The sequence below is a fragment of the Urocampus carinirostris genome, chromosome 7, assembly GCF_059441175.1.
Source record: "Urocampus carinirostris isolate Australia breed hairy pipefish chromosome 7, RoL_Ucar_1.0, whole genome shotgun sequence".
Lineage (NCBI taxonomy): Eukaryota > Metazoa > Chordata > Actinopteri > Syngnathiformes > Syngnathidae > Urocampus > Urocampus carinirostris.
In genome coordinates, this window is record NC_142355.1 from 18,898,323 (window position 1) to 18,914,013 (window position 15,691).

The 15,691-nt window shown below is 37.8% G+C and overlaps 1 protein-coding gene across 2 annotated transcripts; it reads right to left on the reverse strand.

The window, feature by feature from the left end:
- Positions 1 to 1,041: 1,041 nt before the first annotated feature.
- On the reverse strand, positions 1,042 to 10,688 carry edc3 (enhancer of mRNA decapping 3 homolog (S. cerevisiae)). Of its 2 annotated transcripts, none has more exons than XM_088339968.1 (7): positions 10,632 to 10,688; positions 10,099 to 10,287; positions 8,290 to 8,507; positions 7,871 to 8,212; positions 7,646 to 7,799; positions 5,180 to 5,397; positions 1,042 to 2,608 (listed from the first exon to the last, which is right to left on the reverse strand). In XM_088339968.1, the coding sequence occupies exons 2-7, from the start codon at positions 10,260 to 10,262 to the stop codon at positions 2,274 to 2,276; spliced, it is 1,431 nt and encodes a 476-aa protein (XP_088196094.1). In that variant the 5' UTR covers positions 10,263 to 10,287; positions 10,632 to 10,688; the 3' UTR covers positions 1,042 to 2,273. The 2 variants fall into 2 exon arrangements, with proteins under 2 accessions (XP_088196094.1, XP_088196093.1); XM_088339967.1 differs by having other exon boundaries at positions 10,364 to 10,674.
- Between the last annotated feature and the right edge of the window lie 5,003 nt (positions 10,689 to 15,691).

Below are 15,691 nucleotides of genomic sequence, written 5' to 3' on the forward strand. Positions count from 1 at the left end.
ACACTGGGCCAGAGACTCAAAAGGGCCAACCCATACTTCCTCAAAGTTTTTGGTTTTCCTGGTATCCATAGCAGCAAGATGGCAGACAATTATGTCAGCTCTTTTTAGGTGAGCCTCGTATTAAATAAAATTAATCCAAATTTCTTGACCTAAGAGTGTTTAAAATATGAACATTTACATCATAGATAATATATATTTTTCTTTTATTGAACTATATTTTAAATAATTACGGGTATTTTTTTTTTTTACAAATTAATAGACGCCAAACAAGAAATACTGTACCTTTAGTGATTTAAAAGTCATGACCTAAATACAAGAGCTTCGCTGGCAGATTTTTATATCTATTAAAGGAGCTAAAGATTCTGTAAACGTCAGCAAGGACACCCAGTTGCTATTTCCCCCCATATAGCATTTAACAATTTTATTTTAAGTACAATACCATCAGTAGGCCGATGGGTTTTCTCAATGTTCTCTGGTTGATAAATGGTGATCGGCAAATACAGCTACAGTGGGTACTTTGCAAGTCACGCCTCGCTTTGACATCACAGACACAACTTATTACTGCAGGTCATTGTGGATCATTCTTCTCTTGTGCTGCTCCCAGCATTGTGTCAGGGTTTAAAATCAAACGATTTCTCAAAATATGCACAGTATATGCAGCCGTGTAATTTGTTAAAAGGGACAGTGTATTGTATTTAGTGGTACAAAAAAACTTACTAAGTAAAAAAAAAAACTTTTGATTTGAATACTTAGCAAAAAATAAACTATTATAACAATGGACATTTCATAGGTCGAGAAATTTGTATTTTTCCATAGTGAAATCCATACCTAGAGTTATTTTCGATTGTTCTCGATTGTTCTCAGCTCAGGGATGCTGCTGGAAATGTGAATTTCCCTTCGGGGATGAACAAAGTATCTATCTATCTATCTATCTATCTATCTATCTATGTGCTGTGGCACTGGTCACTGGTGTTCGTAGTAGACCAAAGTCCCATCTAGTGATCAAATATTACACACTTAAATTTCAACAAAAAATCAAGATAAAGGCCAACATATTTAATTGTTGTTTGGAGACATGAGTTCAGAAAAAAAACATTTAAAAATCAATGTATTTTAAATCAACAAGCAGGACATGAACATTTCTGAAAGCTTGAGCAAATGAAACCAATGCAGTCGCAGCAGCAAAGGCGTGAGACTCTCAGCAGCTCTGACAAAAGTGAGAAGCCGATCACAATATTTCACAATCATTTATCGCTTTTTGACATCAGGCTTTTCCCGTCACATGGCACATTGGGACTCTGGAACATTGGGGGAGGACAAAAAATCCACATGACCCTACCGCTGATGAAGATATGGTGCGAATCCTTGTAAATCTTCCACATTTGGGTATATCATGCTGTAAATGAAAAAGACTCAAATTGTACCTTAATGTAACTTAAAAACTGTGCTCAAATAAAAGATTAAGGGGAGAATAGAATGGACCTAATGGAGATTATTTCAATATCTCTCGAACCAAGCACAGAACAAACCAGTGAGTTAAACTACTCAAACCTGAATTCCACTTCACAGCATCATTTTCAGCTTACTTCAAGACCACCATTTGTAATTCGGACTACTAGGTCAAAGTGATTAGCAATAGCTTTAATTTTTGTCTATCCACTGACCCATAAAAGCAGCTCATCAAAGAAATTGTCAACTTCTGTTAAGCATTGTTGAGTTATATTCTAAACAAACTAACTTTATGAGACTCATCAAATGAACTTGATGAATTAAACGTTACATCTGTCATCAGACGTTATATAAAAAAATCTATCATTTTTTTGAAACGGCACAGGAAAAAAAATAAGTAGCTGCCAGTTTTGTTAAACATTGTTCTCTGACTAACAAGTAAAAAAATGTACACGCTTGCTTTGGATGGCATTTATAATGTACAAGAACGTTCAATTCCAGAAACTATAACACAAATTACACTAAGTTGAATTGTACACAAGCTCTTCTTCAAATTCAGACATAAGATACATTAGTATCTATGTGATAACTGCAACTTTCATGTGTTGAAATGCTCATGAATTGAAATCTGCTCTTACTCCAATCCAAAAGCATGTAAGTGACGCACTAAATAAAGCTTGGTCCTCCAAAATGAGTGCAAAGTCACATTCTAATGTGAAAAGTCAGCAACTATATAAAAAAATAAAAATGAACCGAGCGATACTTGAATTTTGGGAATGAAAATCTCTCAAAATATTTGAAACGTCAAGTAGCGCTCCGTACTGTTAGGCCGAGTGCAGCGGGATGACGAATTTGCACCCAAAAGGGGAAAGGTACTTGATGCCCACTTCCTGGAACACCTGGCGGGGGACGCCTATGTCACACAGGTAAACCCTACCGGCTCCCTCTGCTAGCGGGAGAGGGAGGCAAAGGGAGAGGGACCACTTGGCCTCTACTGCCTGGCCCTGTCCACTAACAGGAGGATCCAAGCTGAGCACCGGTGCCCGGTTCTGGTTAGCCCAGTCTGCAGCTGCTCTGTACCAAGGCTGGTCCATCAGGAATGTGTTCTCATGGCAGTCAAGGCAGTTGATGATTAGATCAACGGGTGTACCTGGCAGGTCTGTGGAAGCAAGCAACAATATATTATAATATCAGCTGAAGTATAATGTTAACAGTGTGATTCTTTCAATTGGAGTAACCACATCTACAGGTAGAATGCTAATACTGCAGTTTAATGCTGCAAGAAAATATTATAATTCATTGTCATTGTAACATGTCAAATGCAAAACACAATTAGAAATTGCCGTCCAGAAAATACAAGGACATTTTCAACAAGATACCACAATTTAAAATGATCGAAAGGTAAGAGTATACAAATAAGTACCTTGTTTTTCAAAGGATAAGGCAAATCTGACTATAAAGCACAGCCCCCCAAAAGTATTTTTTCACATATATTTCATATGTATACATGCGCACTGGAGTAAGAGCTTTGCACATTTCCTACACTCACTGTATATATTATTGCAATGATTGAGCAATCGTAAAAAGGTGGCTTCGCAAAACGACAGTAATCTTTGCGGTGAGAGCGCCGAAAACTAGCTAATCGTGATGCAGGTGACATGGGAAAATGTTATTTTTTAAGAAAAGAGGAGCCAAACACTAAAACACTAAAGTTTGAGTAGGGAGAATGAATATCTTCCTGAAAGACATGAATGCAAAAAAGCATGACGAGGGGAAACAGCTCTTCTGATGGCGAATCAGACTTCGTTTATTTGTATTTTCGGGACGAAATTCTGTTTTCTTCATCCTTTAACAATCGTATATGGCACCTTGGGGAAAAATAGTTTGATAATGAAATATGATCTAATGCCTTTTGTGTGTCGTCTGTGTCACTGGTGGTTAAATGTCTGCACTCTCACCGCTGCAATAGTTTGGGTTTTATTCCAATTGCATACAATGTAATTATGATCAGCAATTTTTGCACAAATAGGGCAAAAGTATTTTGTAGTGTATGAGGTGATCCAGTTTGGGGGTTAAAAATGCACCTCATAGTCCATAAAGTACGGTAATATTGAACGTAAAAAATACATAGTTACCATATGACGTTACAACCTCCAGGTTATTTTCCGACCCTGCGCCATTCCTGATGGCATGTTATCGACACTGAGTAGCGGCAAAGAGTCAACCCGAGATTACAAAGTAAAAATGGTCTTCTCTTGTTGGACCAATGGTTGTTCGAATTGTGCTGGAGATTTAGTAAAGCTCAGATTTTAGCAAACACCGGTCATAAGACTCCGCAAGCGTGAGAAGACAAAGCTTTTGTCCGAGCAACGGAGGAAGTTATGGCTAGCAAGAATAAACAAGAAAGTAGCTCTTTCAAAATACGTAGGAATTTGCTCAGACCACTTTTGTGTCAGGTAAGTATCTTAAAATTTGATGACATACGTTATATATTTAGTGTTGTGTTTAATGGATCTGCCGTCATATACGGTGGTAAAGAAGGTGCTTTCTAGTTGCCTCGTCGGAGTAACACATGCTTTTGTGCTCCCTTTACACTGAAAAAGTAGCATTAGCTAAACACGTAAAAGCACACAAAAATAATCCGTACAGATGCTGTAAGCTGTTAATAAAACTAGTAATGCCTGTCTTTGTTAAACATAATCAAGTCTGTACTCAAATAACGATGGAAACTATTACATGAAGTTACGTAACTTGAAAGGCATAAAAGTCAAATTGGGTAACCTAAAAAGGAATAAAAACTCGTCAAATCACCCTTAATATGACACCACAAGAAGGCATCAAGATTTTAGCATGGCATTACAACTTATGAATTAAGAAAAAAGGAAGGCTTTGTTTTTTCATGGCTTTAAATGTATAAGACACTGAATGAAATTGGCCGGTAAAGTGGTGTAAACATAGCTCTTTTGCCATCGAAGACCCGGAACTATAAAGAACTGTATTATCCATTGTCTTTATTGCACAATGACTATTGAAAGCACAGTTAACCAGTGCTTTATTTTGCAACATTGAAGGTGGAGGCTGTTATAAATCCAATAGTTCTCATCCTGAATAATAATCATAATCTTTTGAAAACAGGGTTCTCACATTATGAAGTTGAGAATGACTTTGTTGGTACTGATTTGTGTATAGGCTTATCAGTTTGATATGCATTGCTGCATTAACTAATTTTATCATATTATTACCATTTTACTGTATTATATGCTCAGTCAATCACTAAAGCATCTTAATTAAGGGGACATTAAGATACATTTAGAAGTTATTATTAAGAATCAATCAGGTACGTAATGATTTTTATGCCAGGTTTAACATTTACTACCAACTGCCTGCCCCCCAAACTCAACAGACATAATAATAATAATAATAATAATAATAATAATAATAGTACTGTAATCCGTTGCTGTAACGTGGTTTATTATTCACAGTCTCGCTGCTTCAGATTTTCATCATGCATTGTGTTCTGCGTTCTGGCTAAACAGCCCATAAAAGAGTAGAGCTAAAAAAGAACCTACTAGATGCTAACAGGTACAATATACATAACTTTGAAGCTTGTGCCTGTAAAATAAGTTTATTCTTTCAATGTATAATAGAGTATCTATTTGTACAGTAATTGTAAAATAAAAAAATAAAAAAGGTTTGTACTTCATTAAACATAGTGAAGAGAATAACTCACCTTTGATATTTGCCACTAATCTGCCACTAGTCTTAGTGAAGAGAATGAGTTCACTGGTGACCGACTCGAGCATCTTGACAAAGTTGGGAAGGAACAGAATGACTTCAACTTCATGATTGGCAAGATGGCGACCGCAACTGATTCCCTGCGCCCCCTGCACGTGTGGCCCACACAGAAGCGCCACAGTGGGACGCTGGTGTAGGTTTTTTGGTGTGAACCTGCAAGAAGGGAAGTTGCAATACATTAAAGCTTGGACTTTTTCTCCGATCAGATTCAATAAGTGCAACCTTTGTGTTTTCAAGTATTTTTTTAAAATTCAAAAATAGATCGAGCCATTTTCCTATCGTAACATATGAAGTTACAGCCACTCTCAGGAAAGAAAAGGTATGCTATTAAAACCTTGACATGTATTATTGTTGCAGCTTACGTATCTACAAATAGTTTATTTCTTTGCAGATGTAATAGGTGTGACTTATAATCAGGTGCACATTATAGTACTTCTTTACTTTTCCACCGTTCACACCTAAATAAAACCCATATGCTCAAATTTAAAAACTCAATTTTGTCTTTGTGCGAGCAGCACTGGATTTAAAGCCCCAGGCTTAAACAGCCATAGAAAATGAACTCATTCACATCTATTTCTTACATTTAAAGCCCGGCGCACAGCCCACGCCAACCCTGTGGGGAATTTGGTGTCGACGTCTTTGGCCGCAGAACGCCAATGGCGCTGTGGCACCGCACACCATTTTCAGCTGCGTTGTTCTGTTCCAAATTGTTTACGTCTTGCGTTTTCAGATCATGTGACCATTCAAGATGGCAATTACAAAGATAAGCACATATTGAGGACTGTGCCGAAACAAACGTGAATGTCCACGTAAAACGTGAGCCCTATATTTCTATACAAATGCCAGGGCAACCAAACTGTTGCGAATAGTACCAGATTGCAACACAGATGTGTCTTTTTGTATGTTTGTCAATGGTGGTTGACCAAATTGTATTCGCAGGTTTTTTTTTTTTTACTAAAGTAAACTACAGTGACCAGACAATGACCGAGATGATACAGAAAGAACTGCAGCCTATTTTAGAGATACCTTCCCTTGTTTAATTCGGATGTATAAATTGAAAGCTTTTCTTGATTTGTGAGTGAAATAAAAATCATTCTGAGTAAATACTAAATATTGAATAAAGTACTCTGACTTTATGTTTGCTCCTGTTATGGAAAATATGAATAATGTTGGCAAAAACAACAAACAATTGCCTCATTTCTGCTCTAGAGGGGCGTCATAAATGTTTTCAGGCGCCATTATAAATCAAATCTATTTGTAATGCACTTTTCAGACAGTACGGTAAATTGCCACTCAAAGTGCTTTATAGAAACATTCAGTGTACGATAAGACAATAAAATCCCCCCCTTTACCCTGAACAACGTAAAACACGTAATATACAGACACACACAATGGGTAAAATACAATAAAAACAAAATAAATAGTAATACAAATAAAAAATAATGTGTTTCCTGATGATATACATATTAAAAAGTACCAGGCCTATAATTTAACATTGGGGAACCCTACATTAAACTTCATGGTTTCTGGGGGAACATGCTTCAATACTTACTAAGAAATGTCAGTTTAAGAGGTAGGGAAAAAACAGTTTAAAAACAGTGAGAGGGATGCCCACCAAGTTTCTGAGTCTTTTAAGTAAAGTGTGGTGATCTACAGTTTCAAGGCCAGCACTAAAATCCAGCAGCACCAAAACTAAGTTTGTTAAAATCCATATTATAACTGATATCATTTAAAATCTTTAAAAGGGCAGTCTATGTACCGTAGTGGACCCTAAACCCTGACTAAATTCTCTCTAAAATGCGGTTTTCTTCTAAAAATAGAGGTGTATCAAAATATATTTTTCTTAAACTTTGCTAAACAAATTGGTAAATTGGACACCGGACAGTAATTATTAAAAAAGCTCGAGTCTAAGTTGCTTTTCTTTAATTAGGCCTTACCACCGCAGTTTAAAAGGTGGCAGGGAAAACACCCTTCTAGACAGAAATTTACCATTTAAAATCAGTTCCTCAAAGAATCTATAAATGTCTCTAAAAGAGATGTGGGAATTGGGTCTAAAAGGCAGGTTGTTAGGTTGACTTGGGGGAAAACTCGACCAAGTGTCCTTGTATCAAACAAGGCAAAACCTTACAGTGTGTCCTCAGGTGAAATACATTTTCCAGGGATTATAGATCTTATATTCTAATAGGCTAAAAGGCAGGACCTGAAACAAGTCATTTTACTTCAGAAGTGGTCTGCAAAGTCCTCACAAAGAACATTTTTTAGCTCCAGTGGGGACTTTTTAAAATCAACTTTGGTGAAAAGGTATAGTATTTTTTACAGTAACCAGAATTACTCCAACCTCATTTTCTTAATCATCTCTAATAACATTCTCTGACATTAGTTACCCTTCCATTCCACGTACCTGTTGGGTCCACCAAGCAGCGTAAGTGCCATCTGACTAGCACACACTCCTGTCATTTCAAGTCTTCGCTCTAACGTGAGTCCGTAGCGCTCTGCTGCTGACAGCAAACGCTTGTGCAGGTCATAAGCTATACTCGGTACAACCAGTCCCGAGTCTATATGAGGGGGAGAATAAAAAGCAAGATTGAAATACATGATGTTACATTGTGTGATGTGAAAAACCTACCAGTGCAGTATTCTTTGGCCCCAGGTTGCGGTACAGTTATCTGTCTGTACACAATAGGCTTGCCTTCAATGATGTTTTCATCGTGACGATAACGCGAGGGAGTCTGATCTTGGGGAGTCCCGCGAGACCTCGCCCCGTTACGACGCCCTGACGTGTTGATCTCCGAAAAAACGGCTGCTTTGTCAAAAAGAGCCAGGTTTCCTTCAAAGTCAAAGTCCTGGTCCAGGCCGTCGTCCATGCCATCGCCGAAGCACTCGTCATCCCTTTGCTTCATTTGGCTACCGTTTTTGACTCCATTCTTTTTGGGAGTGGCTTGGTTTGCACCCCGACTGCTTGATGACCCTGTGACAGTGAAAAAAAGGTATTTTACTTTCAGAACACAAACAATCAAGTCATGGGATTTTGAAGGACAAGTTTACATGAGTTGTGTCTGCGCCGGAAGCCTTTGGGGACTTCCAGATGGCGGTCTCCATAGCTCTTGGAGCAGTGTTGCGGGGAACTAACTCTCTCCGTTGTCGTAGGATCACCTTTTGGTACTGCGACCGGGGCACTGCTTGGATGAGTGGGCACTGAAGCGCTGTTTTTAGTATTCCCATTTCTAATTTCTAAGATCTTCAGGTCCTTGATGTCAATGGCACTAAAAGAAAAAGAGTTTAAAGTTGTTTTAATGTGCTGATTAATGGGTGTCAGTCATTTTGAACGTCAATAGAACCTAAATTTTTTAAATTAATTTTCACAAAATTTTTATTCCTCATCATACCACTTTAACTTATGAACAATGACTTAAAGCAGGTGAAAGAAAGTAAAAAATGGACGTAATTAGCAGCTGTGATGCACAAAGTTTAGAAAAAGTTTTAAACGAATGATAATCATTTGATGACACGCAAGCGTTGTCCCCATTGGTGGAATTAAACAAGCGAAAATAAGTTGTGCTTTTTTGTTGATGAAAAAATTGAGTGTTGCATTTTTAACAAGCACAAGCCTATGAATGAGCTTGTCTTCACCTTTGTTTCCAGAGTCCACCTTGTGAAACCCCCATAAAAACGTTTTCTTTAAATGCATCTTAGCCGCACATTAAAGTGTACTGTGTACAAGCCCAACATTAAAATGATTTCAATTACATGGCTCTATTATTCTTTATTTTGTAATTGTATTGCATACATTTTATTTATTAAGAAAAACAACAACACAGTGTTTCGCTACAGAAAATCAAATGCTGAGCAGAAAAAAACACGTTCATTCCCCTTTTAACTTTTGAGTTCAACACTGTTTATCAAATTTAGTGCTTAAAGGGGGGACATAAGATAAAATTTAATTACTTCTGTTTCAAAACCAATTTAAAGTAATGTATCGGACCCAGACACTGTATCGTTAGATACTTGGAATCAAATCAATCGATCATTTTCACCCTGGCCCTGCTGCAATATTTATAACCCAGAGCAGATAACTAGTCAAAAAGTTTGCCCAATTCTGCTTTTAGGCTTGGGAGTGGTAATTTTGCCATGACAGAAAGCTCAGTTCAATGTTATTTTGGTATTTACTCATCTTATGAGAACCTTGCCATGCACCTTTAGTTATTGCCTCGAGTAAGACAAAAAAAAGCTGATTTAAGTATATGTCATGATTTTATTTGTGGTGACTTTCAAAATGGATGTTTCTCCCAGGAATCGAATTTTTGCGATTTTGTGCAAAATTGTGGGAAAGTAAACTAAAGTTGAAAATGGAGGAAGAAAGCATGCAATGAAAAATAAAACCAGTGCCCATAAATTTGACTGAAGTGCATTGTTTGGACATCATTTATGATTTATTGTCCCAGAAGTGTATGATTTAGGTTGCTTCCTTTTTAGGAAAGAAAATTAAATCACAATCATCAACTATATCAAATGGCAATTATCGAGAACCATGCTATAAATTGAACGTTAATATACAATCAAATCATTGTATATAGCATATCGTCCCACTCCTAGTTATTACATATGTTTATTGTTGCTGTTGACTGTGTATTGTCTGTTGATGCCCTTGCAGCATCCATTGCAGTTAGGTCATGCCGGTCACCAGCAACCCCTTCTAAAGGTTTCTCAATTTTCCTCATGCAAAAGCTTTTTTTTTTAGTTTTCGTTGCCCTCATGTAGGTTTCAGATCCGGGGGTGTTGTATTGTTGGTCTGGGCGTCACTTAGAGACTTTCTTGTTAACAAGGGGTATACTGGGAACGTCGTAGGAGCTTTACCTGAATGTGACCTCTGGTACTGGGCACTTGATCCCATTGTGGAAAGGGTGTTTTAACGAAATGGTTTGACAGTTCTGGTCCACTGATGACACCTCGCCCTGATAGACTCCAAGTGTTGGTCCACAGTTAATTGACACCAAACTACCCAGCCAATCTGCAGCCATGCCTATCAAAACTCACGTGTATCCCCTTACAAATGGCACAAAAACAGGGAAAAAGTCAATGAAGAAAACGAAGTTGCAAGACAATAACATTCAAAATGTACCTTTCGACTGGAAAAAAAAGTTGTATATCCTACTCGTCAACCAGACAACTTGTCGTTACAAACAACTACTCTGCTAAAGCTAGCATTAGCCTAAAGCTAGTCTCTTTCTTAATAATGCGGCGGCGCAGTATATGCAGGGAACAAAACAGACAGTTTAGTAGCACACTTTCTTTTTTAAAGTATCGTAACAGTTATTGTTATGAAAAAAATTACCAATACAATTTTAAGTGGTGCTTCAAATAAAAGACTTTTAAAACTGTAAGCTTACTGCGCTAGTTGGATGGTTGGGTAATTCTGCTGTTCGCATCTGGGTGACCATTTCCGGCTTCCGGGAGAGTTTTAAATAGTTTCAAAATAAAGTCTATTGCTTGACCAACAAATGATTACATTATTATCCTGATTCCTGACTATCCATCCTTCCATTATCTGCACCGCTTATCCTCAGTAGAGTCGCGGGGGTGGTGGAGCATATCCCAGCTATCTCCAGGCAGTGGGCAGGGGAAACCCTGAACTGGTTGCCAACCGATCGCAGGGAACACAGGGACAGACAATTAGCTCGCTCATTCACACCTAGGGACAATTTGGACCGGTCAATTAACCTGACATGCATGTTTTTGGAATGTGGGAGGAAACCCACACAAGCACGGGGAGAACATGCAAACTCCAGACAGAAAGGTTCGATTTCATGACTTCAGAGCTGTGCCCCACACGCGCTAACCACTGTGCCGCCGTGCTGGATACCTGACTAGTAAACTCATATTAATCACAGTTTAGGTCATTTTAATTCAATCTTTTGTAGTTGGCATTCCATTAACATTATGGCACTTATATATTATGCAAGCAATCAATTATATTGTATGTATGTAACGGGTGTAATAATAACTTTTGTTTTATTGAAATTCCTGCTGAAATATGTGTATAGTTTTTGGTAAGTGTCCTGCAATGATGAGTCCTACAGTGCCACCTGCTGGTATGGGGTGGGGTTTGGTTTTGGCTTCTGACATGTGACCGGGAGGTGGGGTTTGTTGGCAGTCTACAGAGCGAGCTGCCAACGGTAAGACACATCTTTTGGTGCTCCACAAAAAAAAGTTAATTTTAAACATTATAACCACAGCTGGCAGCACGGCGGCGCAGTGGTTAGCGCGTGTGCGGCACAGTTCTGAGGTCGTGGGAACCTCCTGCGTGGGTTCAAATCCAGCTACCGGCCTTACTGTGCGGAGTTTGTATGTTCTCCCCGTGCTTGCGTGGGTTTCCTCCGGGCACTCCGGTTTCCTCCCACATTCCAAAAACATGCATTTTGGGTGGATTGGCCGGTCCAAATTGTCCCTAGGTGTGAATGAGCGAGTGAGTTGTTTGTCCCCGTGTTCCCTGCGATTGGCTGGCAACCAGTTCAGGGCGTCCCCTGCCCACTGACCAGAGATGGCTGGGATGGGCTCCAGCACCCCCGCGACCCTAATAAGGATAAGCGGTACAGCTAATGAGATGAGATGAGATAACCACAGCTGACAAATTTCTCAACATGCACAGTAATGTGATTGATGTTGTCAAGCTGTTTGGATTTATTTTCGTTTTGTTTCTGTTGTGCTAAAATGTTACTTCCCCTTGTAGAGATCAAGGAGATCAAAGCCAGCAGAGAAGCTAATGTTGTGACTCATTTCAATTGCAGGTAAATTGTACCCGTTTTTATACTCATTATTGTTCTTATTTCTATTTTCTCATATATAAAAAGGATGAAGTTGGTTAAAATTCAGACTAAAGAAAAATATGTTGAATTCATTGTAAACGTTAAAAAAAACCTATACGATCTCTTGTTAAAAGTATCTTGTTAAAATGGATGTAAAAATATATTGTGATATTCTAAAATGTATTTTATGTAAATTGAAAAGAAAGCTCTTTGATATGCTTTGGGCAGTCTACAGAGCGAGCTGCCAACGAGATCAAAGAGACCAAAGCCAGCAGAGAAGCTAATGTTGTGACTCATTTCATCTGCAGAAACTGTAATAAAAACCTCATCATCCAGTCCAGCGTGAATGTGGATCTTTGGTGGGACAGGTACACCGCGGTTACATGTACAGTATACATATCTCAGATAATCTAATCCAGCTCATGAGGACAACAAAGAATACTTGTTTTTTCACTTAAATGTAGCCAATGTTTCTAATTTTGATCACTGAATGACACACTGGCGGGAATTGTGAAATTTAGCTGTGACATGTTTTCTTTAAAAAAAAAACTCAATAGGCTTGCTTAGCTGTAAAACATATTTTATTGTACACTAAACATACTGATCCAGCATAGTTGAGGTTAAATTTCGGTGAAAGAGTCCCATAAATTAAAAAAAATGGCTTGTTCACGATTTAAATTCCCAGTATACGAATGGCCGCAAGATGGCAACTGATACTTCTGCAAGTACAGTAATGTATTGATACCTTGAACCACCTGTCCAGGGTTGTCAGTACTACTACTCACTTAAGAATTACTATTATTGTACATGCACTTATTGAACTTTGTACATTTACCTTAGCTATGAGGAATAGCAAGTTTATGAACTGAGATAGTCATGAATTGTAATCTTTGAACACATCATTCAGCAGGACCTTGCTGCATTTATCATTCTTGTTATTTTAAGGAAGGAGAATGTTTTGGAAAACTTAATCGATATGTGTACTGATCAGGGTTGGTAGGGTTACTTTAACTTGATTACTTTCAATTACTTTTGGATTACTCCAATACCAAATATGCTAATAAAAGACAAAAGAAACTAAATATGAATCAAATTATGACTCACAACACGTGGTAAGCTTTCTCTCCTGGCTTTGATCTCTTTGATCTCCGGCAAAACTAACATATAATGCGACAGAAACAAAATGAAAATGAATCCAAACAGCTTGCCAACATCATTTTTGCCGTTCCATGTATTCCGTTACTCCCCAAGCCTGCACAAAATTTACTAATTGTATTCATATTTAGTTCCTTTTGTCTTTTATTATCATATTTGGTATTGGAGTAATCCAAAAGTAATTGAAAGTAATCAAGTTAAAGTAACCCTACCCAACCCTGGTACTGATTGAATCACTTGAATTATATTACAATGGCACATTCATCTTTCAAAAACATGCAGTTTGGATGGTATTCTGGGAGTTGTTTGTTAAAAATTGTCTGGAAACTTTGAGACGATGGACGTTCAATAAAGAAAAAAATCATTTGATATTGTTGTTTTTTTATGTAACTACAGATTAAGTAACTGGGTTTTCTTCGGGTATAGTATCAGTATTGTCACACTCCGCTAACCATCAACGCTAAGGTCTAGCAAATCCTTGAAGCTCGGGTTGATGCTTTACTCCAAAGACAATGATGACCAGATGATGAAGGTGCTGTATCAGAGTCAGATCAGAAGGCCTCTCCTGCTACTGGTCATGCAAACCAGTAACTATCCAATTCATGTGGGGAGTGACAGGGACAGCCTTCGCCAGGCAGTATTTGCCCAATACACAGCACAGGAAGTGGTACCCTGACAACAACAGCGGTTAAGAGATCTGTGACCCGAGATATGGATTAAAGCTACAAAAAAATTAAAGAGCCATTTGGGAGGTTGGCAGGTTCTCTAAAAAGAGCTAGAATTCCCGACACAATGTCACAAACGTATGCTGTACTTCTTTTCATGCTTGTCGGCGGGATTTTATCTGTGATTCCGTTAAATTTGTACATTGTTTCTATAGTTTATATAGGCCTGAATATTTCGACAGGGAATACACGCCATGTGAATGTCAAATTGAATCGGGCAGCTTGTGTATTGCGATATTTACACGGATCCGCAATTGTGGTGATGAAACGTTCTGATTCTTGTAAACAAATGTGAATTTCCCTGCGGAGATGAATAAAGTATCTATCTATCTATCTATCTATCTATCTATCTAACACCCGATCGGAATAGCTAGCGTGGTTTTCCTTTAATCCCATACCTGTCAACCTCAGCCAATTGCTTCTCTTATTATTGATCGCAATTCCCCTTGTTAAGCGATAATAAACCTCAAAGACAAAACATGTCACCTATTTACTCACAGCATGATAGTCTAAGTATAATAAAAACAAAGATAATTTGTGTTAATACATTTATCTACAAAATAAACTATGCAAACACTTCTTTTGGTATTTTCTTAGTTATTTATCCTCTTGCAGTAATTTAGTTTTGCTTGTGCAGTCCCTTCTCAAGGTTTTTTCATTGTCCTCATGCAGAGGTTTTGAGTTTTCCCTTGCCCTCATGCAGGTTTTACATCAGGGTATGGTGTAATAATAGTCTGTATTATGCAATAGTCTTTGTAAGCCTTCGAGACTGCTTGTGATGAAGGGCTATACAAATAAACATGACTTGATTTGAATCTTTTATTAATATGTTGTACCTATAACTATTTATCAAAGCAGTTCATATTAAATAAATATTTTTCTGAAGAGAAACTTTGACATTACTCAAACTAATCACATTATATTTTGGATAACTTAAAGGGAAAGTGTGGATCATTCAGTGCCTTTTAGTGATTTAAAAAAAAAACAATAATGCAATAGTATATATATATACTTTCATATAAAAGCCTTTAAAAAAAAAACTCATTGGAGGAGAAATTTGTATTTATTTGACATAGCATAAACTGACTTCATTGTTCGCCATCTTGCCGCTACGTTTACCACCAAATATTCCCAAAAATGTGAAAATAGATTGTGTGGTTTGGTCATGTTGAGCCTCCGTAGTCTTTGTGTGTTTGGTCATGTTTGGCTGTTGATTGGTCCTTTTATTAAATGGTTTATTTTAGTAATGTTTCAATGTTTTTTGGGGGTTGTTTGCAGTCAGATTTTTTTCGGCCTTTTATTGGTTGTTTTGGGTCACGTATTTAGTCGTTTTTGGGTCATGTTTTAGTCGTTTTTTGATTATCTTTTGATCATTCTATTAGCTTTTTTGTCAGTTTTTTTTCTTTCTTTTTTGGGGGGCCTGCAGGTTGCCATTTATATTTTCTCTTTGTGTTTTGCAGCACTCGTTTCCGGGTGCACCGCACAATACAGTGACATTTAGTGGACATCTATTACACAATGTCCCCTCAAAAGGGCAGTGTGTGTTATTTGACCACTAAATGTTTTCAGTTGCACTACACAATACAGTGACATTAACTGGTCAAATATTACAATGTGCCTTTAAAGGTGTAGGGTGTATTATTTGACCACTAGATGCTGCTGCATTGTGTAGTGCAATCAAAACAAGTCAAGTCATTTTTTATTTGTATAGCCCTTAATCACAAAGAGTCTCAAAGGGCTTCACATGTTATTACACGGACTATT